The sequence below is a fragment of the Pteropus vampyrus genome, unplaced genomic scaffold, assembly GCF_000151845.1.
Source record: "Pteropus vampyrus isolate Shadow unplaced genomic scaffold, Pvam_2.0 Scaffold31, whole genome shotgun sequence".
Lineage (NCBI taxonomy): Eukaryota > Metazoa > Chordata > Mammalia > Chiroptera > Pteropodidae > Pteropus > Pteropus vampyrus.
This window is the reverse complement of record NW_011888812.1, coordinates 10,100,356-10,126,868: the sequence shown is the minus strand read 5'-3', so window position 1 is coordinate 10,126,868 and position 26,513 is coordinate 10,100,356. Positions and strand designations below refer to the sequence as shown.

Below are 26,513 nucleotides of genomic sequence, written 5' to 3'. Positions count from 1 at the left end.
TAATATGACAATACTAATTCAATTATACCAATCAATATGAATGGACTTATTTAAAAAGAACAAGATTTTTAATTTGGCTCACGTAACAAGACTCATTTATGCTATATATAACACAGTGATTCAGAGAGGCTAAAATTAAAGAGATGGGCAATGGTATATTGGGCTAATGGAAACAAGGTGAGAGCAGGGATAGTAATCCTGAAATTGAATATAATTTAAAGAACACTTTTAATGCTAAAAGCCAAAATTCACAATGAATAAATAACAATTATGAATATCTGCACCAAGTAACACAACCACCATGTTTTTATATAAAGTAAAAAAAAAAAACTAGAAGCAAAGCAAGGAGACAGAAAGGCATTAATAGAATTTAACACACCAAACTCAGTATAAGGCAGATCCAATGAACTGAAAATATTAAATGAACCAAATGACAAGTGTTAAGGTTTGTTTATGAATATATATCAAACTTTACACATGAATAAGAGAACACACCTACACACCTCAAGCATATGTATAATATTCATAGAACTGACAGCTTTTCAGAAAGCTGGTTCATAGAAATTAAACAGCTTTCTTAAAAAAAAAAAATAGTTCCATAAAATAGAAATATTACAAACACTCTCAGATCCAATGTAGTGAAACTCAAAATTATTAACAAAAATCAAAATACAAAAGGGCCCTCCCATCTGAAAATTTAAAAACTACCTATTAAACAACTCTTGGGTGAAAGAGGAATACAAACTGCAATTACAGGATTTCTAAAACACGATAATGAAAACACTATATAGTGTTGTCTATGAACAGAGGAAAAGGCACAGCTCTACTCAAAACTTAAAATTAAAAAATAAATCAAACTGTCAGCTTTAAAGACTAGAAAGACAGCAAAGTAAACCAAAAGAAAGCACAAGAAAGAAACTTTAAAGATAAAAACGAATTAACAAGGTACAGAATTGAAAAACAATAGGCCTAATAAGTCAAATTCCTAGATATCTTTTGTTTGTTTTTTGTAACCCTTAGTGAATTTACTCAAGAAAAATAAAGAGAAAACACAAACATATAAAATATGGTGCCACAGAGAAAATAATCATATTATTTCATCACTCTGAAAAGATACAACACAGACCTGAATAAATGAGAAGACATTTCTTGCTTTTAGATAAAACAACTCAACAGCAAAAAGATGTCAGTTGTTCTTAAATTTCTAAATTTAAAATAATCCCAATAAAAATACCCACAAGCCTTGGGAGCTAGACAAGTTGATGTCAAAGTTCATATGGAAAAACAAACATGCAATCATTTCCAGGAAAACACTGGAAAAGAAAAACTAAGAGACAACAAGCCCTACCAGATATTAAAATATACTCTAAAGCCTCTATAATTAAGACAGTGTTTTAATATAATAGACAACAGACCAAGAGAACCAAATAGAATGTCTTCGACTAAAAACAGACTTAAGTACACATACACTATTATGTGATGAACGTGACATCTGAAATCACTAGGGCAAATATGGAATTTTTAATAAATGGTGTAGTGATAGCTGGTTAGCCATTTGGAGAAAGATAAATTTGATCCATATCTTGCATCGTATACAAGCATAAAGTCCAAATGACTCAGATCTAAGAAAAATGAAACCAAGTACTAAAAGAAAACATGAGTGAATTTCTCTACTACCTGAGTGTAAGGAAGGTTTTTCTAACTCTGACGCAAAATCCTGATGCAATAAAATAAATTATTAATAAATTTGACTACATAAAAATTTTTAATTGAGTGGCAAAAAAATTATAAAGGTTAAAAAACAAACTGGGAGAAAATATTTACAACATATATCACAAATAAAGGCTAATAATATCAATATGTGAAGAACTTAAAATTTTATGGGAAAGGGACCAAAAATGGGCAAAAAGTGAACAGACAATTCAAAAAAAGATATAAAAATGGTCAGTAAGCATATGAAGAGATGTTCGACTTCAAAATACAGGAAACGATCTAAATACCCATACACAGGAAATGGCTGAATAAAATGTGGATACATCCACACAATGAAGGATAATGTGGCTATTAACATTTTTTTAAAGAATGAGGAAGAACTCTATAACCAATAATGGAGTGAATTTCCAGGACACATAAAGTGAAAAAAGCAAAGTACAAAAGAATATCTATGATATACTACCCTGTCGTAAGGAAAAAGGAAATAATATGCATGTGTCTGCTCATTTATGCAAAAAGAAACACAAGAAGAATAAACCACAAACTACTGAGACTGGTTAACTACAGAGCATAGATGGAAATGGGGTGGACAGGATGGGGTGGGAACAGGGGGGAGGAAAAGGGGAGTATCAGTTCTGAGTGGACTTGTTTCAAAGAGCCCCAATTTTAAAACCACTAATACTCCAAAAGTAAAATAAGAACAAAGATGAGAAGGGGGACCACAAATTGAATACAATCAGAAACAAATTAACCTAACTATCTATATTTTAAATAACACAGAGGAGGAAGAAAAAAAGAAATAACCCAAGTTACTTTTGAACACAGAATCAGGCTAAGGACAGAAACAACTGAAGAAATGATGAACTCTATAGTTGGTAGGACTGTTTTTCATAGCCATTGATGAGTGATTCTGAAAGTGTGTGTTCTACTATTGATCAAATAAGTAAATATATTATGGAGAATAGGAGTCAGATTTCTCACTGTCAACAGTTATAAATGCGGAAAGGGAAAAGCTGAAATTAATCCTGTTGGGTTGCAATGGGAGGCTTCAATTTGAACTCATCGTTTTAGATTGATAGAAAAATGGGTATAGATGCTGGTGTTTGCACAATATGCATTTCTAGTTCTGTCTGCCGAGAGGGCCTAGAAGCAATGATACCTTAGTAGCAATGTGCTACCTACCACCCAGATCTTGATTTCTAAACACCATTCTCCAGTAGAAGGGAAGCAAAATGAACCAGGAACATATTCTGGTGCCAAAACCAAGAAAGTACTCAGTGAATGACAGGGACATCTCCAAAAGTCACAGAAGCCAGGTTGCAGGGATTCCCACTGGCCAAATCTGGGATAATTCAGACGTCAAAATTAGTAACGGCAATAACAAACTATAACCTTTAGAATAAAGGCCCCATGAGTCCACACTCACAGAATGAAAGGAAAGGTCTCCCTACAATAAAATAACGAATAAATGTAGAAGGAGCGACAGGATTAGAAAGTCACCATTTGGCAGACACCAGTTGGGAGAACAATTTGATGAGAAATACGGTAGACAGTATCAAAGTTTCTCCCCACGAGACGTTAAAAAATAAAAATAAAAAACAACTCTACAGTGAGAAACCTGGCAGATGCAGACACCACCTTAACCAAGAGGTCAGTTAATCTGACCATTTACAAGACAAATCGACATCGTGTGCCTGCTACTGGGATACACAGAGGTCACAACACACTTAGCCTGAATCTGATCATGAGGAAACCTTAAACAGATCCAAACTGAGGGCCAGTCTACAGTGTCACTGCCCTGTACTTGTAAAGTTCATAGAAGACAAAGACAGACTGACAACAAAATACAATGAGTAATCCTAGATTGGACCCTGGATGAGAAAACATTTTTTTCTTTTGCTATAAAAGACATTAGCAAGTAGGACAAATGGAAAATATTTCAGTAACGTCTACAGATTACATAATGGTACTGTATCGTTATTAATTTTCTAATTTAGTAATGGTTCCGTGGTTATAAAAGAGATCATCCTTGTTCTTTAGAATAATTACGTGGGTAAAAAGGCATCATATGCACCATTTGCTCTCAAACAGTGTATGTACACACACACACACACACACACAAAGTGGCAGAATCTGGATGATGGTATACAGGAATTCTTTGTATTATTTTTGCAACTTTTCTGTGAGTCTGAAATTACACTAAAATTTATTTTAAAAAATCAAATTAGTCTACAGCTATGCTACCCTGAACAAGCCCGATCCTGTCTGATCTCAAAAGCTAAGCAGGGTCGGGCCTGGTTAGCACTTGGATAGGAGACCACTTAGGAAGACCAGATGCTGTAGGTATAAAAAAATTTAAAAAATTAAAAATAAGGTATTGTAAGTTGACAAGATCCTTGCAATCTGTGAGGTCAACCAAAGGTTGCCTTGCCTATAAATAAATAAATTAAATTAATTAATTAATTAATGGATAAATAAATAAATAATCTAACGAGACCACTTCTTCACCTGCCCCAAACCCTCTAATAACTTCTTATCTCAGTAAAAGCCAAAGTTCTTCCAGGCCCTGAGAGCAGTGCCTGCCTGGACCTCTCTCCTTACCTGCTACTTCCCTTCCTGTGTTTACTGCACTCCAGCCACTCAGGCTTCCCTGTTCTTCCTCGGATATACCAAGCATGCTCTCACCCCAGGGCCTTTGCACCTGCTCTCCCCTCAGCCTAGAGTACACTGCCCCTAGACTGGCTCACTCCTTTACTTCTTCCAGTCTCTGCTCAAATGTCACCTTCTCAGAGAGGCCTTCTCCAGCCACTCTATTTAGAAGATCACCCCTGTCCCCATCTCTTTCTCCCTTACTCTGCTTCATTTTTCTCCCTAGCAGGGATTGCTTTCTAAATATGTTTACTGACATTCTCTCCTTCTAGGAAGGAAGCTCTCCGAGGACACAGGCATTGTCTGTTTGGGTCCTTGTCATACACCCTGGAATACCGTCTAGATCACAGTAGGCACTCAATAAATATTAGTTGAATAACTGAACGAATGAATGGCTTTTCCTCCCCCATGGCCTCCTGCAGCTATCTGGGCTCATGCGTATGAATTATTGACCAGCACCACACCTAACACTTTACATACTATCTCATTGAACCCTCACACAACCTTTTGGAACAAAGGCTTTTATCTCCATTTTACAGAGAAAGAAACTGAGCCTCCGAGAAGTTAAGTGACTTTGCCCAAAGTTATATGGCTTGTAAATGACTGGAGCCAGGACTTGAACAAGTCTGTGCTCTTAACATGTCTCCATCCCTCCAACCCCAAGGCCCTGCGTCCTCTCCTGCTGAGCCACAGGGGACTTGCCAGCACAGAACATGTTGTCAGTGATGCGGATCCGGGTGGATGCCTTGCAGACTGGGCGTTCCACGATGGGCACATTCACCACCTGCAGGACACTGGGCTGCGTATCAATAGCACTGGCTGTCCATGTCTCCTTCAGGTTGCCCCAGCCGGTCACCCGCCCTTTGTATCCAGCCTGGAGCAACCTTTGGGGAAGGGAGATGGACCTAGTGAGAAACAACTCCTCCAGAAGCCTCTGGCCCCAGCACCACCCCTTAGAGATCTGAATCTCAAACACCAGTGCAGAAAGAACTTTTTGGTTTTCTGCAAGAAACTGAGGCCTGGAGAAGGGAAGGAACTTCTGCAAGGCCTACACAGGGCAAGTCAGGCCCAGAACTCACCCCAGGCCCCTCAGCTAATGGCCCCCTGGCCGTCCCACCTGGCCACCCCACCTGGCTGCTGTCTGCTTGTCAGGGAGGCACACAGGGTGGATGTAGTCGCTGAAGGAAATGGGCTTCCTGAGCTTCAGCAGGGCGATGTCGCGGTCCAGGATATCCCGCCAGTTGTACCGGGGGTGGATGTAGATCTTTTCCAGCATGGAGATCTTTTCAATGCCTCGCTCATACCTGGGCAGACCCCAACAGAGGAAGGAGAGGCCATAAGCCACCTAGTGAGTTCCCTGGGGCAGCAGTCCCCTGAAAAAGAAAACTGCCTGCCTTCAAGGTCTGGGAGTCAGGGTGACCAGTAGGTCACCAGTGAAGTGGCACCCGGCAGCTCCCTGGCAGTTTTCCTGGAAGAAGCTTTGGAATCAAACAGCCCAGGAAGATGGGGAAGGTACACAGACTGTAGGCAATGATACAAACAGCCTCTATTCAGAAGTCACACCTGAGCCATACCCTGGCGTCTGGCCTCCAGAGAGCTAGGGGCAGGCCAGGATTTCACTCTCTGCAAGTCTTACTTTCTCTGACTGTAACCTGAAGCCAAGGTCAGGACGTGGCCGAATGGACCCTACAGCAGAGACTGCTGGGGTTTCTACTGAGAGACAGACATCTCCCACACGCCCCAGAGCCACCATGGCCCCTCAGAGTCACTCTGGAGAACTCAAACCCCTGCCAGACATTCCTGGTCCTCCCATGCTGTACCTGGTGCGGGAATGCTTGCCAATGCGCACTAGAAGGTCATTCTCAGTGAAATTCTTGTCCCAAGGCGGGTACAGGAGACAGTGGGCAGCAGTGAGGACCCAGCGGTCACTGATGAGGCTGGCCCCACACAGCAGCTCCTGAGGATTCTTCCGGAAAAGCATCACCTGCCTGGCAGGGGGAATGGGAAGCGTTAGAGCTGGGGAGCTGCCCTACCACCCACCCTGGAAGTAGAAAGTCCCAGATTTAAGAGCTAACTGGACAGAGCTGCCTGCTGTCCCAGACCCCAGGTTGACCTGGCCACCCTTGGGGACTGGGGCACCCACGTGACAGCTAGGGGCTGCCTCCTGCTTTTTGCACACTGCCCCCATTTCCAGTCCAGAGCAGTGCAGCTTAGCACAGCTCTGGGGTCAGTGGACTTGGGTTCAAGTCCTGCTGTGCAACCCACTAGCAGCATCACTTGAACTCTGAGCCTCAGCTTGGCTGTTTGCACGTGAGAAGTAATAAACCCAATCTCAAAAGGGCTGGATGAGACGCCAACGCTCGGCTCACGGTATCCCCGTAGCCTAGGCGTCTGAGGGAAGAGAAGTCTCCCAGGGCTGGGGGCGGGGGCTCCGGCACAGTGATGGGAGCAGCGCGTCAGGGACTCACCAGGGCGCCAGACCCTTCTCCGCGTCCCGGCCCGCCACGATGCGCCCCTCGATATAGGACTCCAGCAGCTCCTGTTCCGTTTCGTCCTCCAGCGACTTCTTTTCGAACAGAGGCCGCAGCCCACAGTCTGCAGAGCGAGCCAGGCGGTGAGCGGCAGAGCGCAGCCCCTGCCCCGCGGCCGCGCCGCGCGCGCGCCACCTCACCTGCCTCCCCCGCGCCGAAGGTCTTCTCATTGAAGAAGGGCTGGAAGTCCTCGGTGGTGGTGCGCCCCTCGATGGCCGCGTCCGGGTCCTCGCCCAGCCCGTCGCCAGTCTCCTCCTCTATCGGCTCCTCCTCTGCAGGGACCGCGGCAAAGGCTGGGACAGGGCTGGGCCATTCCTTGCCCGGGCCCTAGACCTCCCCAAGCCACCGCCAGGCCTTGGACACCTTCTGATGTGGAGATTAAGAGCGCAAGCGCACCTGGCAGCTTCACCGCCAGGCCCCACTGCGCTCAGCTGTGAAACGGGGACAGAACCTATTCCCACCTGGGTAACGAAAGGCTGCGATGAGCGCACTCATGTGGGTGCGCGGTGAGCCTTAGATTAGGGGAGGCGCTGTTCTTGTTATTCCCTCCAGGCTTTGCCACCTGTCTCAGGCGCGCCCGCCCTGCCCTCTCACCACAGTAGTCGAGGTCGCAGTACTCGAAGTCGCCAGGCTTCCCGCCCACGTAGCACCATGCGCCCTCCTCGTCCCCGTCTGGGTTGCGGCAGAAGTTCTCTAGCAGCGGCACAGCCGGGCTGAAGTCTTGGTCCTTGCTCAGGGCCTTGGCCTGCCAGCTGTCCCAGGCCAGGCAGGGGGACCCATACATGGTCACCGCCAGGCGCCCCTGGTAATGCCGGCCACGCTCAGGGACACACAGCTCAGATGGAGGTGACACATTCACGGTGAGGCCTTTGGAGCGTGGGGTCAGCGCCACAGTGACACCCCCTTGGCCTGGTGGGTGAGGAGGTAAGGGAGCAGAGTGGCAGGGACCATACGTGGAGCCAGACAGTCAGGATTTGAACCCCTGCCTTGCAGCTTCCTTCCTGTATGACCTCCGGCAACTTCACCTCTCTGTGCTTCAGTTTGCTTGCCTGTGAAGGAGGTTGCTAATGCCATTCTTGCAGGGTCGTTGAGAGATTTAAACAAAATAGTCATCATGACTGTCTGGTGCATGATAAGCTGGAGCTAGTAACCAGGTTTCATCTCCTGTAATCTACTACAGGGCTGTCTATAATCTATTGGTAGTGACTACCTGGAGTTTTTAAAGAAGGATTCTGTGTTTTCAGAAAGGCAAAGCAGGAAATATAGTTGGGATGGCTAAGGATGTCTACATAGAGCAGTAGGTCAATTTCAGCATGCTTTCTCCACCCCTTGACCTTGATCACACTGCTGCTCTGGCTAGTGGAACATGGGCAGAACTGACTAGGCCAGTTCTGAGCCTAGGTAGAGTTGATTCTGGAAAAGGACATTGCTTTAGGCTCATATGGTATGTTTCTGCTCATTGTTTTGTACTCCCGCCATCACCACAGGAAGATGGTGTCTTTCAGCCCCAGAATGAGTACATGTAGAGCAGACCTGGACCCAACCCACACAAGGAGGCAAGCTCAGTTGGACCCATCATTTGAAATAAAGCCACCTGCCAAGCCCAGGTTACATCATGGACCCCCACAGACACACGAGCAGTCCACTGCAGCCAACCCTCATGCAAATAAAAAGTAAATACTTATTGCTGTATTCCCCTGAGCTTTTGTGGTTTGTGATTTTGTGGGTTTTGCAGCATGATTATGGCTTATAGCTAACTGACAGATCACAAGAAATAATAATGACAGAATCCTGCAGGGCTGGACTGTAGGAGGCTTGCCCTGCGGGGCTCAAAAAAGGGCACGTGGACTGAAATGGTCAGGGAGGGCTTCCTGGAGGGAAGAGTGCCTTGAGCAGGAAGGAAAGCACCCCTGGAATGAGTCACAGCCTGGATCATAGAGAAGTGAAGATGGGAGGGAGAGGAGGAGGCTGGAAACCAGCTCTCTCTGGTCTCCTAACTTCACTAACAGGCCCAAATACGTTATGTTGTAAATGAGTAACCCCCCTTGGAGGAAGTCAGGATCTTGTTTTCTATCCCAGGCTTCCAGGCCCCATGAAGACCCCTGGGCCTTGGCCATGGACCAATCACCCCAGCTCACCACAGACAGGGATGCTGCACTCCTCCCTCCGCACGGTGGGGTCTGAAGTATAGCACCAAGGCCCAGTGCTGCTGCTATCTGGGTTACGGCAGAAATTCTCCTGCAGGTCAGCCCCAGGGTGGGTGGTAGAGTTGATTCTGGAAAAGGACATTGCTTAGCAGGAGGCCATCCCCCACCACCACCCACTCCAGTGTCTCCTGCCCACCCCACCCCCCACCCCCGCCCCATTCTCAGCCTCCTGGCAGACAGGCCTGCCCATTACTCACTCAGGCTTATGTGGGTAGCGACTCCTCCATAGCTGGCACTCAATGCCTGACCGGGTGACACTCACATTCCCTCGGTAGTTCATACCCAGACCTTCGGCACAGTTACCTGTGGAGACCCCAGGCCAGTTTTCTTACCCCGAGCATTTGTCCCCACTCTCTCTTAGCAAAGCTCCGTCTATCCACCCCTTCCCAGCTCCTGGCTCATGACCCTTAACCTGCATTTACTCAGCACCTCCTCTGCACTCAGCAGTTCTCCAATCCATTTCACAGTAGTTGCCAAATATACTGAGTGCCCACCCTGCAATGACCCTCTGACAAGCACTGTGCCAGGTACTAGTGATGAATAAGACAGGCATAGTCAAGGTAGCACCAGGCCCTGGTGCCACACTCTTGCCCCCATGGAGTTTAGACTCTGTGGCTCTGCATGGCTAGCAGGATGAAAAGTGAATAAGAGCTAATCTGGCTCTGGTCTACCCGTCCTGTTATTTTAGCTCCTCGTGCCTCAGGACCTTTGCCCATGCTATTTTCTTTGCCTTGGAATGCTCTCCTCTTTGTTCGTCAGTGCATCCCACAAATCCAGGTAAAACTCTACTTCTTCTGGGGAGCTGTCTCTGATTCTGTCCGCAAACTAAAGGCTCCTTCTCCTGGCATTCTCTTGGCACCTGGAACAGAACTCTTCTAGCAATCACTTTGACATTTTGTGTTTTTGTTTTCCCATGAAATTGTGAGCTCCTTGATTTTCTTAAAACACCTAGCACTCGACGTAGTTTCTGGCACATAGCAGGGACTCAGTTAAAACTGAAAAACTTATTGAACAAATGAAAGTATGGCTAGTGATTCAAGAGTTCTTGTCATTGGGCCTATTGTCATTCTAACAGTGGTGGCATTTGAACTAGTCCTTGAAGGATAGGGAGGTTTCCGGTAGGCTGTGATGGCCATTCCAGGGGAAGATGACAATGTAGGGCTAGGAAGTAGAACCACCTTGACATGTTTAGAGAAGAGCTTGGTGTCAGAATAGCTGGGGGTGTGGCTTCATGGTTGATCCAATGGGAGATAAGGCTAGAAAGGGAGGTTAAGGCCAAGACCTACAAAGTTCATCATGCTAAGAAGCTGGTGCTTTATTCTGGGAGCAATGGGGAGCCGCTCAAGGTTTTGGAGAATGAATGTGACATCATTGGAGCACTGCCCTGGATACATGGGGAAAACTGACTGGCATGGACAGGGGCTCACGTGAGAATGAGGCCTTAAACATTAATTCATTATCCATCCATTCATTCATTCCTCCAACATTAATTATCTTACTGACTGCCAGGCCCAGAGCCAGGCAAAGATACACTCTGAACCACAGGAACAGGGCAATGTCAGATTGCCAGGGGCTGCCACCACTGGGCAACCTCCTAACTCACCCCTACTTTGCTCTTTTCCCATGCTGTCCCCCTCATATCCTGACCTCCCACCCCCGTGTCAACTCCTCACCTTCCAGACATTCCACGAGCTTTTCTCGAGGTTTCCTCACCAACTCACAAGCTGGAAAAGACCAGAAACACCTTGGGGATTCAGATAGGGACAAGATGGGCTCAAGTAAAGGGCAGAACAACATTTAGAAACAGAGAGATGGACAGATAGATGGAAGGAAGGAACGGTGGGTGGGGGGGATGACTGACTGAATGGACCAGATTTTCTAGAGTAGAATGTTCTCTAACTGGGGTCCCCAGGACTCCCTGAGGCAGACCCTTCCCAGTGCTCACCTGTGTACTTGGCCCAGAATGCATCCTGGAAAACAAGGGCTGAACGTGAGGCTGTGGCAGGACCCCGTTTTGTTTTTTAGCCTTCTCCTTATACTTTTCTCTTTCCCTGACCTGGTCACTCGGGAGGTGGGCTCTGGGGAGGTTTGTGGCAGAGTGTCCTACTTTCATTTCCATAAGCCCGAGCCCACTGAGAAGGGCATCTGAGGAGAGAGGAGCTCCCCAAAAGGGATTACCCCCAGTGGGGTAGACTGGGGAAGGGAGGTGTGGGGCCCTGGCAGTGGGGCCCGAGCAGAGCCCCAAGGAAGGGAAAGGCTGCAAAAGGGCTCGTGGAACACTGAGGCCGAGGCTCAGGGCTGCCAGCCTCACCAGAGTCCCACACCCCAAGGGTGGCACAGAGTTGGTAGAAAAGCTGGAGCTGAGAGGCCCTGGGGACCAGGAGCTCCATGTAGACAGATATCTAAAGACTGAGAGGCTCTGGGACCAGCCATCAGGACCTCCAAGAGAGGTGAAGTTGTTCATCTTGGCAGCTCAGTAAAATGGGACCCAGAGATGAAGTTATCATAGTTAAAGAGCTGCAATGTGCTTTGCTCCCCTCATCTGAGGTCCTAGAGTTGGCCCGTATGAAGGGATCCGGCCCTCCCCATGACGGCCTGGCCCTCCCTCACCGTGGCGCTGGAGGACTCCAGGGCCTCAAAGGCCTCCTCATAGTTGCACAGCTCCTCCACGCACTCTCGCTCCAGGTTGCCCTTGCGCATCTCCTCCAGGAGGCCTCTGTTGGCACGTCGGACCCGCTGGAGAAGCGATAGTGCTTGCCGAGGGTCCAGGAACACTGCAGTAGGAGAGGCATGGGACAGTGGCCTGAGGGAGCCCAGCTGTCTTGGCCATCGTGGGAGCCGGAAGCAAGCCTGGCTTGCCTTGCTGCCTTCCGAAAAGGGATGTCTGACAGTAGCCCGCTAGCTTCCCTCCTTTCACTGGTTGCCCCTAGCCCACTCTCCATATTGCAAGAGAGAAGTAGTCACTGCCCAGCCCTGAGCACCAGACTCCTCCCCTAAGCTGGATACCACAGGCTGAGGTCCACCTGGGAGATGGCCCCACGTTCTCTGTCAAGCCAGGGGACCCCAGCCTGTGGGCCCATATCCCAGTCTGCCAGCTTGTCCCAGCTTCAAGCCCCCCTTACCATGCTGACTGTGCACCAAGCTAAACAGGGCAGCCAAGGCCAGGCAGCCCGGTAGCCACAGGCCGCAGACGTGTGCCATAGTGTGTCAGTTTGAGACTCTGAGGGCTCGTCCTGACCCCTCTGGGTTAATGTTAAACTAACATGAAATCAGCTAAAAGGGAGTGGTCAGCAGGTCAGGGCCACGGGGACAAGTGAATAGATAGTCCACCCCACCATCTGGGAGAACAGGTCCTCCTGGGACCAGAGATAGATGATCTGGGAGGAAGTCACAAAGGAAAGACCAGTGTAACCAGCATCGTCCAGCCCCTCCTTCCCTGATGCATGCATGGGCCTGCTTGGGCCAGTGGGGTCACAAGGTCTTCCCAAGGCTCCTTTCAATCCTGACACATGGCGATGGTTGCTTTAATCTGTGTGTGCCTCTGTTTCCTCATCTGTACAATGGGAATAGTACTTTGATGTGAGGACTAAAGGAGATTATGAATGTAAATCATATGAAATATAGTAAGTGATTAATCATCAGTAGATACATGGATGTAAACCAACAGGAAGGTTTGTGTGACCACAATATACAGATAGATATAAGAAAATAGAGGGGCATGGTCAGATGAGCACTGCCCACCTTGCCCTAGGATACATGAGGGGCAAGAATGGCCAACATTTGCCCCAGCTTCTCAGCCACTGATAGAGGGTCCCATTTCCCCTCTTGCGTGTCTGGGGAGCTGTGGGGGAGTGTTTGTGTGTAGTGGTTGCCTGAGGGGAGCCCGAGCCAGGGCCTCTTGGGCCTCTGTTCTATTTCCTCCCATATCCCAGGACCTGCTGCTCAGCTGGCCTGCCGGGAACAGGGGCCAGCCCAAATCCCCAAATAACCGTGATCCCCTCCTTCTCCCCCACCTGTAGGCCCTGGGCCAGCCCAGAACACCTGGTGGCCCTACACTACCCATCTTCTGGCTCTGCTCCCGTCCCTCCCCCATTTCCTGTTTGCAGTACACAAGGTAAATATTAGTCGTGGGTCTAATTAGGACAGAAGGACAAAGAGCAGAAACATAGGTAGCACAGGTTCTTGCCTTGCTGTCCTTCAAGCCTGGCTGTCCAGGGTCTGGACTGTGGTTATATATGGTCTGGGAAGATCACAGGGAGGGAAAAGAGAGAGGGTTGGCAGAGAACTTGGAACTATGACTCCCCACAAATTAGCTTAATTCCTGAGTGGCCCAGTCCTACATTTATATTTATATATATATTTATGTTATATATTCCTATTTTTCTCTTTATACATTTAAATTGAAGTTTAACTTATATACAGTAATGTTAAAGTGAATCCTAAGTGTTTAACTCAAATTTTTATGCATACACCTATATAACCATCACCGATCGAGAGAGAACATTTCCAGGCCCAACTGACTCCTTCGTGCTGTCCCTAAAATAACCTCTGTTCTAACCACCATCACCACAGATCGGTTTTTAACTTAATCTAAATGAAAACCGGCAGCATGTACCTGTTTGTGTCTGGCTTCTCTTACTCAGTATGTTTCTGAGATTCATCCATGTTGTGTGCATTAGTAGTCGTTTCTTTTAAAGCTGCATAGTCTCTCGTGACATGAACACAGAACATTTTATTTATCCATTCACCTTTTAATGGCATTTGGATTAGTTTCCAGTTTGGGGCTATGAAGAGTGCTATGAATATTTGTGTACAACTCTTTTCGTGTAGATAAGCACTTATTTCTGTTGGGTACAGGACCAGGAGTGGATTTGCTTGGTAATTAGGCAGGCACATCTTTTGCTTAAGTCACTATGACAAATAGTTGTCCCGAGTGCTAGATTATAATCTCACTAGTAATGTTTGGGACTCCCAGTTGCTCATATCCTCAGCAACATTTTATGCTGTCCAGCCGTTTCACATTAACCATTTTGATGGATGTGTAGGTGTCTCATCTTGGTTTTAATTTGTATCCCTATTACTAATGACACTGAGCCTACTTTTTTTTTTTTTTGAGTGGAATAGTGAAAAGAGCTCACCTCACTGATTTCTTTAAAAATTCCATATTAAGGGTGAAGTGGAGAGATGTGTGGTTTCACCCCTCCTGCCTGGAGGCAGGGGAGCCTCCTTTTTCTGAAGACCAGCTTGGGCCAGGGCTGAGTCGACCTGGAGAAGGAGAAGAGGCAAGGGGGTGGAGTGTGGGGTACTGGCAGGGAGGACAAAACATATAACACAGGGCACCTCTTCTACTGAAGGTTCGAGGGGAGGCGGCGGGGGTGGGGAGACTGCCCTCTTCTTGACTGCCCCCTTGCTCCCTGGCTGTCAGAAATCCCCAGCCCTGACAGACCAGCACCACGGCATGGAAGTGAGTACTGGTTTGGGAGGCCAGTCCTTTGTCTCATCATCTGTAAAATCAAAATTATAACAAAATTCACCTCATGAGGCTGTTGTGGAAGAACTTAAATAAAATCCTACTGGACTCTCTGCTGACTCTTATTCGATGTTGCTGGCTTGCCGAGTCCATGTACAGACATGGCCATGACAGGCAAGTTCTTGGGCCAGGTCTTCTTCAAGCTGTTTGTAGACAATGTTCCAAAGCAGAAAACTTCGGTTCTCTGAGCACTGGGAAGATGAGATTTGTTTAGAAGGATTATTGCTTTCCCAGACTTATTTCTGGGTTTATCATAAGAGTACCAGCAGCAAGTCTCTCTAGGTGGAGAACTTTGCTAATGAGAACTTCATTTTGAAGAACAGGAGTCCTGACATCTCATCCGTGGCAAATGCTAGACCCAACCTAAATGGCTCCCAATTGTCATCTGCACAGTTAAAACTGATAGTTTGGATGGCAAGCATGGGCTCTGGCCAGGAGAGAGATGGCGTGAATATTGTGGAAGCCAAGGAGACTTTGGGTACAGGAATGGCATGACCAGCAAGAAGACTCAAGACCATTCGCACTTTGATTTTGTGTTTTACCTCTGATTCCTTTTGTCCCTGAGGAGAACAACCCAGCTCTCATATCTCGTAATCTTTGTGTTCTCGCTTATTGCAATTCTTTGGATTCCAGCCTTATCTCCTCCAAGTCTAGTTGGATTCAGAGTTAAGTTTATCATTATTAAATAAAAACTAAACTATTCCCCTCCCCAAATAAAACATATGTTAGTGAAGTATGATAATGTCAATAAACAGCACTGTTACATGATATGGTACAACAGGAAATACACAATGCTGGCCATGACGGGTTCTTCCTGAAAATAGTGAACCTGGATCAAATCAACCTCTAGCTTTAATTGCTAGTTTATGGGAAATACGGATAATAAAGGAATAGGATACCACCACAAGGAATGAGGGTCATTCGACAGGACAAATAACCCCAGTTTCTCTGACAAGGGGTGGAGTAAGAGAAATTGTTCAGAATAATAAGAGAGATCTAACAACCAAATGCACAAAGTGAATCAAATTACCATGACTGGTTTAGATATTTCAACAAATTAACTGTAAAAAGACATTTTTTTTTTTACACATTTAAATATGGATTAGGTTCTCAATAATATGAAGGGACTGTTAAATATAGATTAGGTTCCCAATAATATGAAGGGACTGTTAAGTTAGTATTATATGACACATGGTTGTATTGTTAAAATCCTTATGAGTTATAGATTATACTGAAGAATTTATAGCAAACAGATGAAACAAGCACGGCAAGTAGTAAGTGGATTCTAGTTAGACAGGCTCCATGTTTTCTTGGGCGAACAGAAGACCATGCCTACACTCTTGACTTTGCAGAGAGGATCAAGGAAGAGCATTGTTTCTGTGAGTGGCTCTATTAGGATCGAAGAGTTCTGCCAGGCCATGGTGGCACCACCATGGATGGGTACAGAGCTCCAACAGACCCAACATACCCTTAGTCTTCGGGGTCCAGTACAAGTCCCCCAGCCTCCATGAACCATTCTCCTTGGAACTCTTGGGGCCCCGTGGGCAACAGCATGTCATTCCTGTTTTTCACCACAAACATATGCCTGCATACTTAAAGCAGACCACACTGCCCTCTAAGAGCAAGGCCACAGTGAGGGGGTGCATTTCTTTTTTCTTTTTTTACTTTTATTTTTTAGGGAAAGCAACCCTTGGTTGACCTCACAGATTGCAAGGATCTTGCCTGCTTACAATCCCTTACTTTTAAACTTCTTTTTTTTTAATGCTTGCAGCACTTGGTCTTCCTAGGTGGTCTCCCATCCAAGTACTAACCAGGCCCGACCCTGCTTAGCTTCTGAGATCAGACGAGATCGGGCACATTCAGGGTGGCATGGCTGTAGGGGGTTGCATTTCTGCCCAATATGTTGTCACACAAATTCAAGGGTAAGACCAATATTATGTTATAAAGTAAAGCTCTATAATTACTGAAAAACAGTAAAATTATGTTCCAAGACAGAGAATTTCAGAGCTCAAAGAAAGATCAGATATCATTAAATCCAGACATTTTGAAGCTTAGACTTTGTGTATATACTACAGGGTGGCTTGTCCCTTTGTGTATTAAAAAAACAAAAACAAAAACAAAAACCCTCAAAATTGTAAATTTACCCTAAGACAAAAAATAATGTTTTCCCCTTTTGGCTGAAATTATGTCTCTTTGAGCAGTTAATTACGTTATGCTTTTCTCAACCTGTTCAGTTTTCTATTTTAATTTTTTAAATGAGTAAGTCCTTTTCTCTTTTAACAGAAATCTTTTAAAATATGGGGTCTATAGAAGAAAAAAATTAGCTAAAGGATTCCATGGTAAAGCCGAGACTGGGAACCAGTGATCTGGTCCAAATTCCCCATGTCACTCCATGAGAAAATGGAAGGCTCTGGGTGGGGAAGTTGATTAAGGTCATATAGAGAATTGGTGGCAAATTCAGGATGAGACCTGCTCCTCTTCACCTCACATGACCCTCATCCCCTGGCATTCAGGTAGAGCACAGCCTTATTGTACTGTGCAGTATACCTAGAGGACATGCGCCCAAGTACAAAACTATTGTGTGATGTCAGCCTGCCCCAAACAAGTATTACCTATAGGAAAATTGTATCTTAATCTTGTCTTCCAATTTGGGAGGGCTGATTACAATACTATTAATAACCAGCTACAATTTACTGATTGCTCACTGTGTGCCAGGTACACAGTACTGATGAGGTAGGTACATATTTATGCCCATTTTATGAAGAAACAGGCAGTGAGAAGCTAAGTATCTTCCCTGAGTTTATGCAGCTAGTCAAGGGCAGAGCCATGATCCATATTTGAAACTGTCTAGAGATGGAGCTCTTTACAATCCATGATGCTTTGCATTGCTTAAAGGTCCCGAAACATGATTCAATTTTTTTTCTAAGATTTTCTCATTCTATTAAAGTTGCAAATCAGGACAAAAGATCTGCCCTTTCTGATGTTTGGTTTAGCAGCTATAAACACCGGGTGGTTAAACTTACATCTGTGAAAAGGCATCCAGCATTGTTTACACAACATCTTTGCCCTAGAGCAGGAAGCAGTGTTCAAATTCAGTACTATATACACCAAATTGTTAAAAGTGACTTTATAAGGGGATGGAGGAAAGGAATAGGGAATAAGAGACTTTCAACATTATGATGAACAAGAATTATTTTGAAATCAGGGGGAAACATTTTCTCAATGAAAAAAATTCCAGTGACTAGTCTTTCCAAGAAAATCACTGTATTATATTTTAGCTAGAAGAGTATTAAATTAAGAGTCAGAAGACTTGGGCCCTGTCTGGGCTCTGCCACTGACTGGTTTCATGCCTTGGCAAATGACTTTCCTCTAGGCCTCCGTTTTTTTTATCTGTAACAGTAGCTTGGACAATGCTCTCTGATACCCATTCTCACTTTAGCCATGAGTTGGCAGAGCAGAGGGTCCCAAACCAGGTGCCTTTAAATTCGATCTTGATCTGATCAGTTTTCTATTTTAATTTTGAAAATAAGTCCAGGATGTGTTTCCATAGTGTAGTGGTTAGCACATCTACTTTACATCCCACCCCAGTGGAGCCACAGTCCATGGTCTATGGTCATGCCACGTTGAACAAGCCAGATATCTAATCTTGGAAGCTATGCAGGGTTGGGCCTGGTTAGTACTTGGATGGGAGACCACCTAGGAAGACCAGGTACTGTAGGCATAAATAATAATTTTTTTAAAAATGAGTAAGTCCATTTCTCTTTAACAGAAATCTTTTAAAACATGGGAGAAAAAATTAACTAAAAGTGGCAAGGGGTGTGAGCATCCCAGGTTTGGGCTTGAGGATTGTTGTAGGGTGTCAACAGGTCTCCCCAGCAATTCAAAGCATCCTCTCTTCCCTGGACAGTTCTATTTCAAGCAATGAGTATGTTCCCAGGATACCTAACAACACTGGGCAGACACTGCTGAGTGGTTGTCTGAGTTGAAATGACCCTGTCTGAAGCAGGAGCTGGAAAAGATTAGGACCTACAGAGCCTCATGCAAGCTCAAGAAAAAACAGGGTTTGCTGACTAAAACTTAGTATCAGCAGCTGTTTTTCAGGCTTTGGATAGTGTGGCTTTCCCCTCCAGATTCCTTTCATGCTCTGTCTTGGCCACTCTGCTCTTTGCTCTTCTGTGAACTCACTGGGCTCTGCTGGGAATCCCACTCCTGCAGACATCAACCTGGCTCACTCCCTTTCATAGCACAGGTCTCTGCTTGCATCACATTATTAGAGCCCTTCCCTAAACGCCCTCTGTAAAATCACCCCCCATTTTAACCTCTCCCTGCATTATTTTTCTTCACTGCATTTACCAGTCTGTTATGTATCTATTGCCTCTCTATACTAAAAAGAGCAGAGATTATAGTTAGATCCCTAACATACAGGAAGTGCTCAAGAAATATTTGCTGGATGAATGACTCCATTTCTCTGTATTTCCACTGCTACCACCCCATTCCCAGCCACCTCAGCATTCTCCGAATTAATTTCCCCACAACTGCACCTTGCCTGCCAGTCTTCTCCAGTGGTCTCTTCACACACAAATCTGATCGTTATTCCCCTGCTCAAATCCCGTCGAGGAGATCCTGGATGTCCTGAGAATAAAGTCCAAACTCCTAAAGCAAGGTCTCTGTGACCTGGCAGCCACCTCCCCTCATTCTCTTTGCTCCAGCCCTGCTCATCTCGGTTGCTCATACCCACCAGGCTCCCATCACAGGGCTTTTTCCACGTGTAGCTCCCCACGCCTCACCTGCCTGACACCTACTCATCTGTCAAGTCGCAGTTGAAATGAGGGACGGCAGAGTGCAAAGGCTAAAGACCCTCACTCCAGCACTATATGGGTTTGAATCTCAGCTCTGCCACCTCGTAGCTTTGTCACCTTGGGCAGAATATTTAATCCTCTGTTTCCTCATCTGTAAAATAACTACCACCTACCTCATGGGGTTGCTATGAAAATTATGTATAAACTCACATAAAGAAATGGCCCACAATAAGAGCTTAGGGTTTAGTATCATTATTATTCCGCGGGAACACCTTCCCTGATGGCTCAGACCAAGTTAAACCTTCCCATAAAACACATCCATAGCACCAGACGGTGCTCCTCTTCAAACTCTTATCCAAGGCTTTCTCCCCACAGTAGCTCATGAGCTCTGTGAAGGGAACTGCCCGACTGTCTTGCTCATACTGCATCCCCAGCACCTAAGGCAGTCCAGGACTGCAGCAGATGCAAGATACATGTTAATTCCTCACTTCTTCCTCAACAGGACTGCCCATGGGTCAGGGACACAGAAGGGTATAGATCAGGCCCTCTGCACCTACCTCCATTGAGTCTTGTGTCTTTCAGCACGAAAACCAACTTCATAGCCCTCAAGTAATGAGAAAATCTACCAAAATAACCTACAGCCTGAGTTAGAGAGACTTGAGCTGTGAACTAAGCTCAGTCTTTGGCCTTTTAACCCTCAAAAGTCATTCACTTTGGTTCCAAATAAAAGAGCTTGTTCCTCAGGGAGCTTGATGAGAGTGAATGTCCCAGCACTAAGCACCCCAAAGGGCAGTGGGCTGCCAGCCACCTGATGACCTCACTGGGCGGGATCACTTCTTCTACAATGCTTAAATAACAGAAGTCTTGTGGAGCTCCTAGGCAAAGAGGCAGAAAAAGCTCCCCTGGAAGTGAATAAAAAGATCTTAAGTCTAGAACTAGAGGTTTACCTTACAGGAAACAATTTGGTGGTCCATAAGCAGGAAGGGCAGTCCTTGACCTGCTTCTCCTAGGAGGTTCTAGTTTCTATCAGGCAACACAAAGAGAAAAGACCCAAACACCAAGCAGCTAGAAAACGCTTGTCTTTATATAGAGCTCTGCTGGGGAAAGGCGAGGGTGTCAGGTGCCCGTCTCCACCTCCACCACTTCTGCCCAGGTGCTAAAGCCTAAGTCTTTATGGATGAGCACCAGGCTGGGTGCGGGGCCTGGCTCCTCTGGCACCACAAAGCACTTATCCTGGCTCTCAGAAATGGTGACTTCGAAGACATTCCGGGCTGGGGAGGCATCCTGTTTGCTGCATGTGTCCAGGAGTTCTGGCTCAGTCTGCAGTAGCACCACTGTGGGCTCAGAAGCAGGAGGCACACAGGGTGGGCTAGAGCGTGCCCCAGGCTGGTGACTGAGCTGGTGCCGCTTGAGGCTTTGGGGGAGGGTGTAGCCCATGCCACAAGTGGGGCAGCGGTAGGGCTTGTCGGCCAGGTGGGATTTGAGGTGGCGCCTCAGCTTGGTGGCCAGTGTGTAAGCACGGCCACACTGGGGGCATGGGAAGGGCCTCTCCCCCGAGTGCAGGCGCTCGTGAGCGCGCAGCGTATGTGGGTCTCGGAGGGCCTTCCCACACACGGGGCACAAGTGGGCCTCCCCGGTGTGGGAGATGAGATGGCGCCTCAGTTCAGGCAGCTGCGGGAAGGCGTCGGCACAGTGCGGGCAGCGGTAAGGGCGCTCCCCTGTGTGCAGCCGCAGGTGCCCACGCAGGTTGCCCCGCTGGCGAAACGCCCGGCCACAGTGTGGGCACAGGAAGGGCTTTTCCCCTGTGTGGAGCCGCATGTGGTTCCGCAGGGAGCCCTGGCTGGCCAGGGTCCGCCCACACACGGGACACGGGCATGGGGCTGGGGCAGCTGGCACCTGGTGGGTCTTGCGATGCAGCCGTAGGGAGGGCCGGCGGGCAAAGGTCTTGCCACACTGGTCACAAGCAAAGGGTCGGGCACCTGAATGCACCACTTGGTGCTCTTTGAGGTCTCGTCGGGTGCCATAGGCCTTGTCGCACTGTGGGCAGGGGAAGGGCCGTACCCCACGGTGTCCCAGCATGTGGGCTTTGAAGCTCTCCTCTGAGCTATAGCTCTTGCCACACTCGGTGCAAAGAAAGGGCTTGTGGCCTGTGTGCACGAACGCATGCTTCTTCAGGTGGCACAGCTGCAGGAACGCCTTGCCACACTCGCCACACCGGTACCGTCGCCCCTGTTTTGGAGAGCCTCCCACCGGGCCAGGAGGGTTCCTCAAACGTGCAGAGAAGCTGGGGTGCTGCTCTCCAGCCTGCTGCACCTTGTGCTCTGAGGTTTTTGCTCTGGGTGGGCACTGATTACTGGGGCTACGTAACTTCTTGACCAGGTAAGCATGCAGCTGGGTGCCCCCAGGAGAAGATGAAGTGGCCTCACTGCTCTGAGGTTCAGGTGGCATCTGTGTCTGGGGTGGGGACTCCTCGTACACGCTGCCATCCTGAGGCAACGGACCAAATGTTTGGCTCTCCTTGGAAAGTTGGTCCTGGGTTAGAAGCTTAAGTCCAGAGCTCACCATATGCTCTGCCTGGATGCTGGGAGGTGACTGGTGACCATGATCTGTAAGACAAGAGTTAAGTGCTGGGGTTAACAGAGATTGTAGCAGGTGGTTAAGGTGGTGTCATCAGGAAATTATAGGAATATGTGTCCTCAGCCCCTGAACTTCAGCGGGAGCAATGACACTGAAGCAAGAGCTTCAGTGTAGCATGAGCTACGCTCTCCGGTTATCTTCCTGTCAAGAGTCCCAGGTGCCTCTTGGGAAAGTACTCTTGGGAACCACAGTGCTCCAGACATCTAGATAATCCCTAGAGTAAGGCCATCCGAGGCCCCTTGTTCTCCCTCTAGAGATATGCACTTAGGATGCACTGCCTCACCTTAGCTCATCTGAAAATGAAGGAACCCCTACCCCAGAGAGAAGAAACAGAAGAAACTGAAAACCTTATACTATCTTCATCAACATGACTTTACTATTCCAGGAAACTTATTTAGGGAGATAAGAGTTGCAAATTCCTATGTTGTTCATTCCAAGGAATAGACTCATGACTCTTCAAATAACAGCTTATACTCCAAGACTCTTTGAATCCTTTGCCTAAAAATTATAGCCTTGCTATCGGTGTCCGTGAATCCTAAACTATTATGTTATGATCCTTAATCAGTCCAAATCAAGCCCTGCCCCTCATCCCATAGTGAAAGATCCACCTTATACCCGACTTCAAAATTTCAATAAATTTCCAGGCTTTGCCCTTCCTCCTCAGAAAAACTACTAAGACTCCGGGGTGTTCCCCCTTACTTTCTTGAGCCATAAGCTCTGCTTTGTCTTATCAACAAGTTGTTCTGGTGATAATCTGGGAAGCCAGCCATTTATATGACAGACATACCTGTACAAGGTTCTGCTGCATCCTCCTCAGGAGAGGCCGCTTCCTGTTGTAAAGCAGATTCCACTCCTGTCACCATAGCCACAGCTGCCTCTTCTTCTAGCGTGGGCTGGGTAGGGCTGAGGCCCTCAGCTGGAGTCCTGGGCCACAGTAGCAACTCAAAGCCAGGTAGCACCACCCGGTACACCTGCAGGTGGAGCCTCTCGTTGATCCACACCGGGGCCACGTTTCCCTCACCCTCCAGCCTGCCCCGCTGCACCAAACTGCAAAGCAGAACAAGAGCTAGCTCAGGAGACCCTCTTCAAGTGGTCATTTCTGAAAGCCCCAGCTCCTGGTCAGTCTGGGTCCAAAAGAACCCCATGCCTTTAAAACACTCACTGCAGAAGATTACTGGGTGGGGAATTATAGTCGGCTCCAGTTCCATCCCATGCCACAATAGAAAGCCTCAAAGGAGCAACTTTACTACATACTCTCCTGTAACTTACCTGGGCCAGCCTGAACTCTGCTCACAAGCACACACGTCTCCCCATGGGCCTAGTGACACGTCCTGAAATAAACCAATAAAAGTCCTTCTCCCATGTGTTTGAGGGGGTCAGAGTAGGGGAAAAAACAAAAACAAAACAGATGTAACTTCTCCTGAGGGAGATCTAAGATGGTGAAGCTTCTGGACAGTTAAATGGTCTCTTTTCTGCCTCTACAGGACTGTGTTTTCTGATTTTTCATTCAGTAAAGACCAAAAGGAGGGTCCGCTCACCTCCCTCCTAAGGGTGTGGAGAATTACTAAACCGAACACACAACTGCCTTCCAGTGAGGAACAAATGGAAAAAGTAGTAAGAGGAACATCAACTCTTTTTTTAGTACTTATTATGCAACAAAACCCTCTACCTGTGCTATTTCATCTATTGCTCCAAATAATCCTGGAAGATTAAAATAAAGGAAACAACCATTCCTTTATTTTACATAAATTAAATGAGGCACACCATTTAACTAGCTAGGCACTAAGGATGGAATATGATACCATTTAATTCCAAAACCTTTGCTCCTGACTTTCATCACTGATGATACTATATTAATCCAGCTTTTGCCTCGATTCCCTCATTCCTGCAAGTGGAGGAAAGAGAGAGTTCTGGCGAGAAAAAACGAAACCGTTTCCTATCTCTCAAAATATCCTGCTTCTTCTAATAAACTGGAGAGCTGTCCAGAAACGTTTGAACCTCTTCCACATTTGCAGTGATAGAGAGAAGAGACCATATCCCTCCATACCTTCTCCTGCCGTGGTTTCACAACCTCGTCTTTCTGCTCGGAGACAGACTCTTCTTCCAGCGGCCCCCAGAGCAGTCCCGGCTGCAGAGGCTCCGCGACACACCAGACCCCCAAGCGCTGTTCCTCGGCCAGCGAGGGGCCAAGGGCCAAACCCCGGGGGAGGCTCTTTAAAGCGTGGACGGCTCGGGTCGGCCAGGGTGGGAAGTCTTTGAGGCCCTGAGCACAGCCTTCCCCGGAAGGGCTCCATCCTGAGCCCGGGTCCAGGCGCGGCTTGGGGGCTGCAGGGAGATGGGAAGGCGGTGAGGGAGTGGCCCAAGAGGTCGTGGGCTGGGGGTTGGGGGAAGTGAGAGGAAACCGCCGGTCCAGCCTGGCCTCAGGAGTCTGACGGATTGATAAGAGTTCTAAGGGAGTCCCTCAGAGGTTTACGGGAAGTGGGGTGTGGGTCGAGGGCTCTGAAGAAGTCTCCAGAGACTCTCAAGGCACCAGAAGCGGCTCCGGGGCTCGGGAGGACAAGGGTCGCGGGGAGAGAGTTGACCAGAGAAAGTCAAGTGTATCTATACTAGGGCCGAGGCTCGGAGACATCGCAGCTCACTCACCAAACTGCAGCCTCTCCCGCTCCAAGAGCAGCTCCTCCGCCTGATCCATCCCGGGTCAGAAGCCTCCCTCCGCCGGAAGTGAGCATCGCCTTCTCAGCTCCTCCCGGAAACAGTCATTGACTTCCAAATTTCCTCTCAGGAAAAAATTGTAAGGGTCAGACCTCATGGTGCACAGGATCGGGAGTTTGGCAGTAGTGATGAAGCATAACTCTGTCAGAGAACAATACGAGTTTAGGATTCCGCAGGTCTCCCAGAGACTTGTGTAGCAAGGAATTAGGAACCAATTGTTCCGGCCGCCTCCTTTTGGGAGGGACGAGTCGGACAGTTATGCTGTCCTTCCCCCAGGCGGCCACGCACGGAAAGCGGGCGGGGCTCCAGGCAAGGCCGTGTTTGGACGGTGCAGTGGGCCGGAAGTGAATTGGAGGTGTGGCGGAAGTGGTCAGGGAGTGGGGAGAACGGGAGGGGGCGTTCCCACTCTACAGCAGAGCCGGATGTTTGCCGAGCTTTGACAGGCGTGGCAGAAGGAGCAGTGCCGGACCACGGTGAGCTGCTGGGCGCGGGGTCTCCCTGGGTGGTAGTGAGGGAAGGGAAGGGAAGGGACTGGCCAGGTCATCTAAAGGGATGGGACCCGGATGGGGAGGATCCGAGGGGATCCGAGGAAGGGAGCAAGGGTGGAATGAGGTCTGCGAGCCCGCCCTTCCTGCTGCGGGATTCTGCCCCACTCTCGGGCCTGTGATGAAAGGATTTCGCTTCCTTCCCTGCCTTCTGCCTGCCTTTCGCAAGGCAAGGTCCAAGTCAGATCGCTGTCACAGATCCGGCCCATGGGAAGGGGACGTCTCCCTGGTCCAATCTGCAGAAGCTCTAAAAACAAGAAATTTGGGGGAAGTGCTCCACCCTGCCACCTATTAGGTTACGCTTTCATCCCTATCTCTTAATCTGAAATGAGTTAATTGCACCCAGTCCGAGTTTTGTAAACCGAAGCTCTGTGCAAACGTGATTGTAGTTGAAAGTCTTGCTGGTTGTGTGGGATATGCGTTTTCGCAATTTTGGAGCTCCAACTTGGAGGAGGGTCCCAATGCCAGAGAATGTGATTTCAAGTTGTTATCAGTTATTCTCGGAGATTAGGAGACCTTTATTTTGCCTTCTTTTAGAACCTCTCTGAATCTTGAGAATCGCATGAATGACAGTCACTTAGAGAAGTATGGAGAGATTGACCACAGAGACCACCTCAGACAGACATGGATTAAAATCTTGACTCTATTGTATGACCCTAAGCAATTCGCTTATTTTTCTGGTCCTCACGTTGGTGCTGTTGTGAAGTTAAAAGATAATTTGTGTCAAGTTCATAGTGCTACACCGCCTTCAACAAATGTTGGTTCCCTTCTCCACTTAGAAGATGAATTAATTCATTCTCAGTCAGCATATGGTTGAGCATCTACATGTGTCAGATGTAATTCTGAATAGGTCAGGGGTTCTTAAACAGGGATTCTCAGAGGGCCAGTGAACCCCTTAAAATTCCATGCAAGGTTTCATGCTGATTTTTCTTAGGGAAAAGGACCTCAAATTTCGTCAGAATTTCAGAGGTCTAGACTTCCCAAAGGTTAAAACCTCTCTATAAATGAGTCTCAAAGATTTTTGTATAGGTACCTACTGAGAAGGGAAAAATTAATCTCGGAGTAAGGATTATTTTGCATAAATGGAGCAGGCCTGTTGGTGACTGGAGTCTTAGCCAGGATACATTTCCACTACTTTACGTTAGAATTTCCCCACACTAGCTTCCTTCACGCTACACTGAATGGGAACT

General features: G+C 47.4%; 3 protein-coding genes and 1 pseudogene across 4 annotated transcripts in view; 1 reads left to right on the top strand and 3 right to left on the bottom strand.

The window, feature by feature from the left end:
* F2 (coagulation factor II, thrombin) overlaps positions 1–20,340 on the bottom strand; it is a 24,848-nt gene extending 4,508 nt beyond the window's left edge. Inside the window, exons 1-15 of one of the 2 annotated variants that reach the window (XM_023528746.1) lie at positions 19,172–20,340; positions 15,173–15,280; positions 14,635–14,821; positions 14,239–14,365; positions 11,711–11,874; positions 11,046–11,070; positions 10,774–10,824; positions 9,298–9,403; positions 9,032–9,168; positions 7,488–7,802; positions 7,034–7,165; positions 6,831–6,957; positions 6,183–6,350; positions 5,493–5,666; positions 5,065–5,246 (exon numbers count right to left, since the gene is read on the bottom strand). In XM_023528746.1, coding sequence (XP_023384514.1) covers positions 5,065–5,246; positions 5,493–5,666; positions 6,183–6,350; positions 6,831–6,957; positions 7,034–7,165; positions 7,488–7,802; positions 9,032–9,168; positions 9,298–9,403; positions 10,774–10,824; positions 11,046–11,070; positions 11,711–11,800 — 1,507 coding nt within the window. In that variant the 5' untranslated portion in view covers positions 11,801–11,874; positions 14,239–14,365; positions 14,635–14,821; positions 15,173–15,280; positions 19,172–20,340. Of the gene's footprint in view, positions 1–5,064; positions 5,247–5,492; positions 5,667–6,182; positions 6,351–6,830; positions 6,958–7,033; positions 7,166–7,487; positions 7,803–9,031; positions 9,169–9,297; positions 9,404–10,773; positions 10,825–11,045; positions 11,071–11,710; positions 11,875–12,222; positions 12,713–14,238; positions 14,366–14,634; positions 14,822–15,172; positions 15,281–19,171 lie in introns of those variants that run through there. The other variant, XM_011356931.2, reaches the window with a different exon arrangement.
* On the bottom strand, positions 16,393–16,511 carry LOC111737843 (annotated as a pseudogene).
* A 153-nt stretch (positions 20,341–20,493) lies between the features above and the next one.
* ZNF408 (zinc finger protein 408) lies at positions 20,494–25,068 on the bottom strand. The gene is made up of 5 exons (XM_011356929.2): positions 24,710–25,068; positions 24,114–24,391; positions 23,336–23,397; positions 22,854–23,113; positions 20,494–22,035 (listed from the first exon to the last, which is right to left on the bottom strand). The coding sequence occupies exons 1-5, from the start codon at positions 24,756–24,758 to the stop codon at positions 20,546–20,548; spliced, it is 2,139 nt and encodes a 712-aa protein (XP_011355231.1). The 5' UTR covers positions 24,759–25,068; the 3' UTR covers positions 20,494–20,545.
* Positions 25,069–25,109: 41 nt separating this feature from the next.
* The window catches only part of ARHGAP1 (Rho GTPase activating protein 1), an 18,417-nt gene continuing 17,013 nt past the window's right edge, over positions 25,110–26,513 (top strand). The window contains exon 1 of the mRNA XM_011356930.2: positions 25,110–25,251. The gene's annotated coding sequence lies outside the window, so the exon portion shown is untranslated. The remainder of the gene's footprint in view (positions 25,252–26,513) is intronic.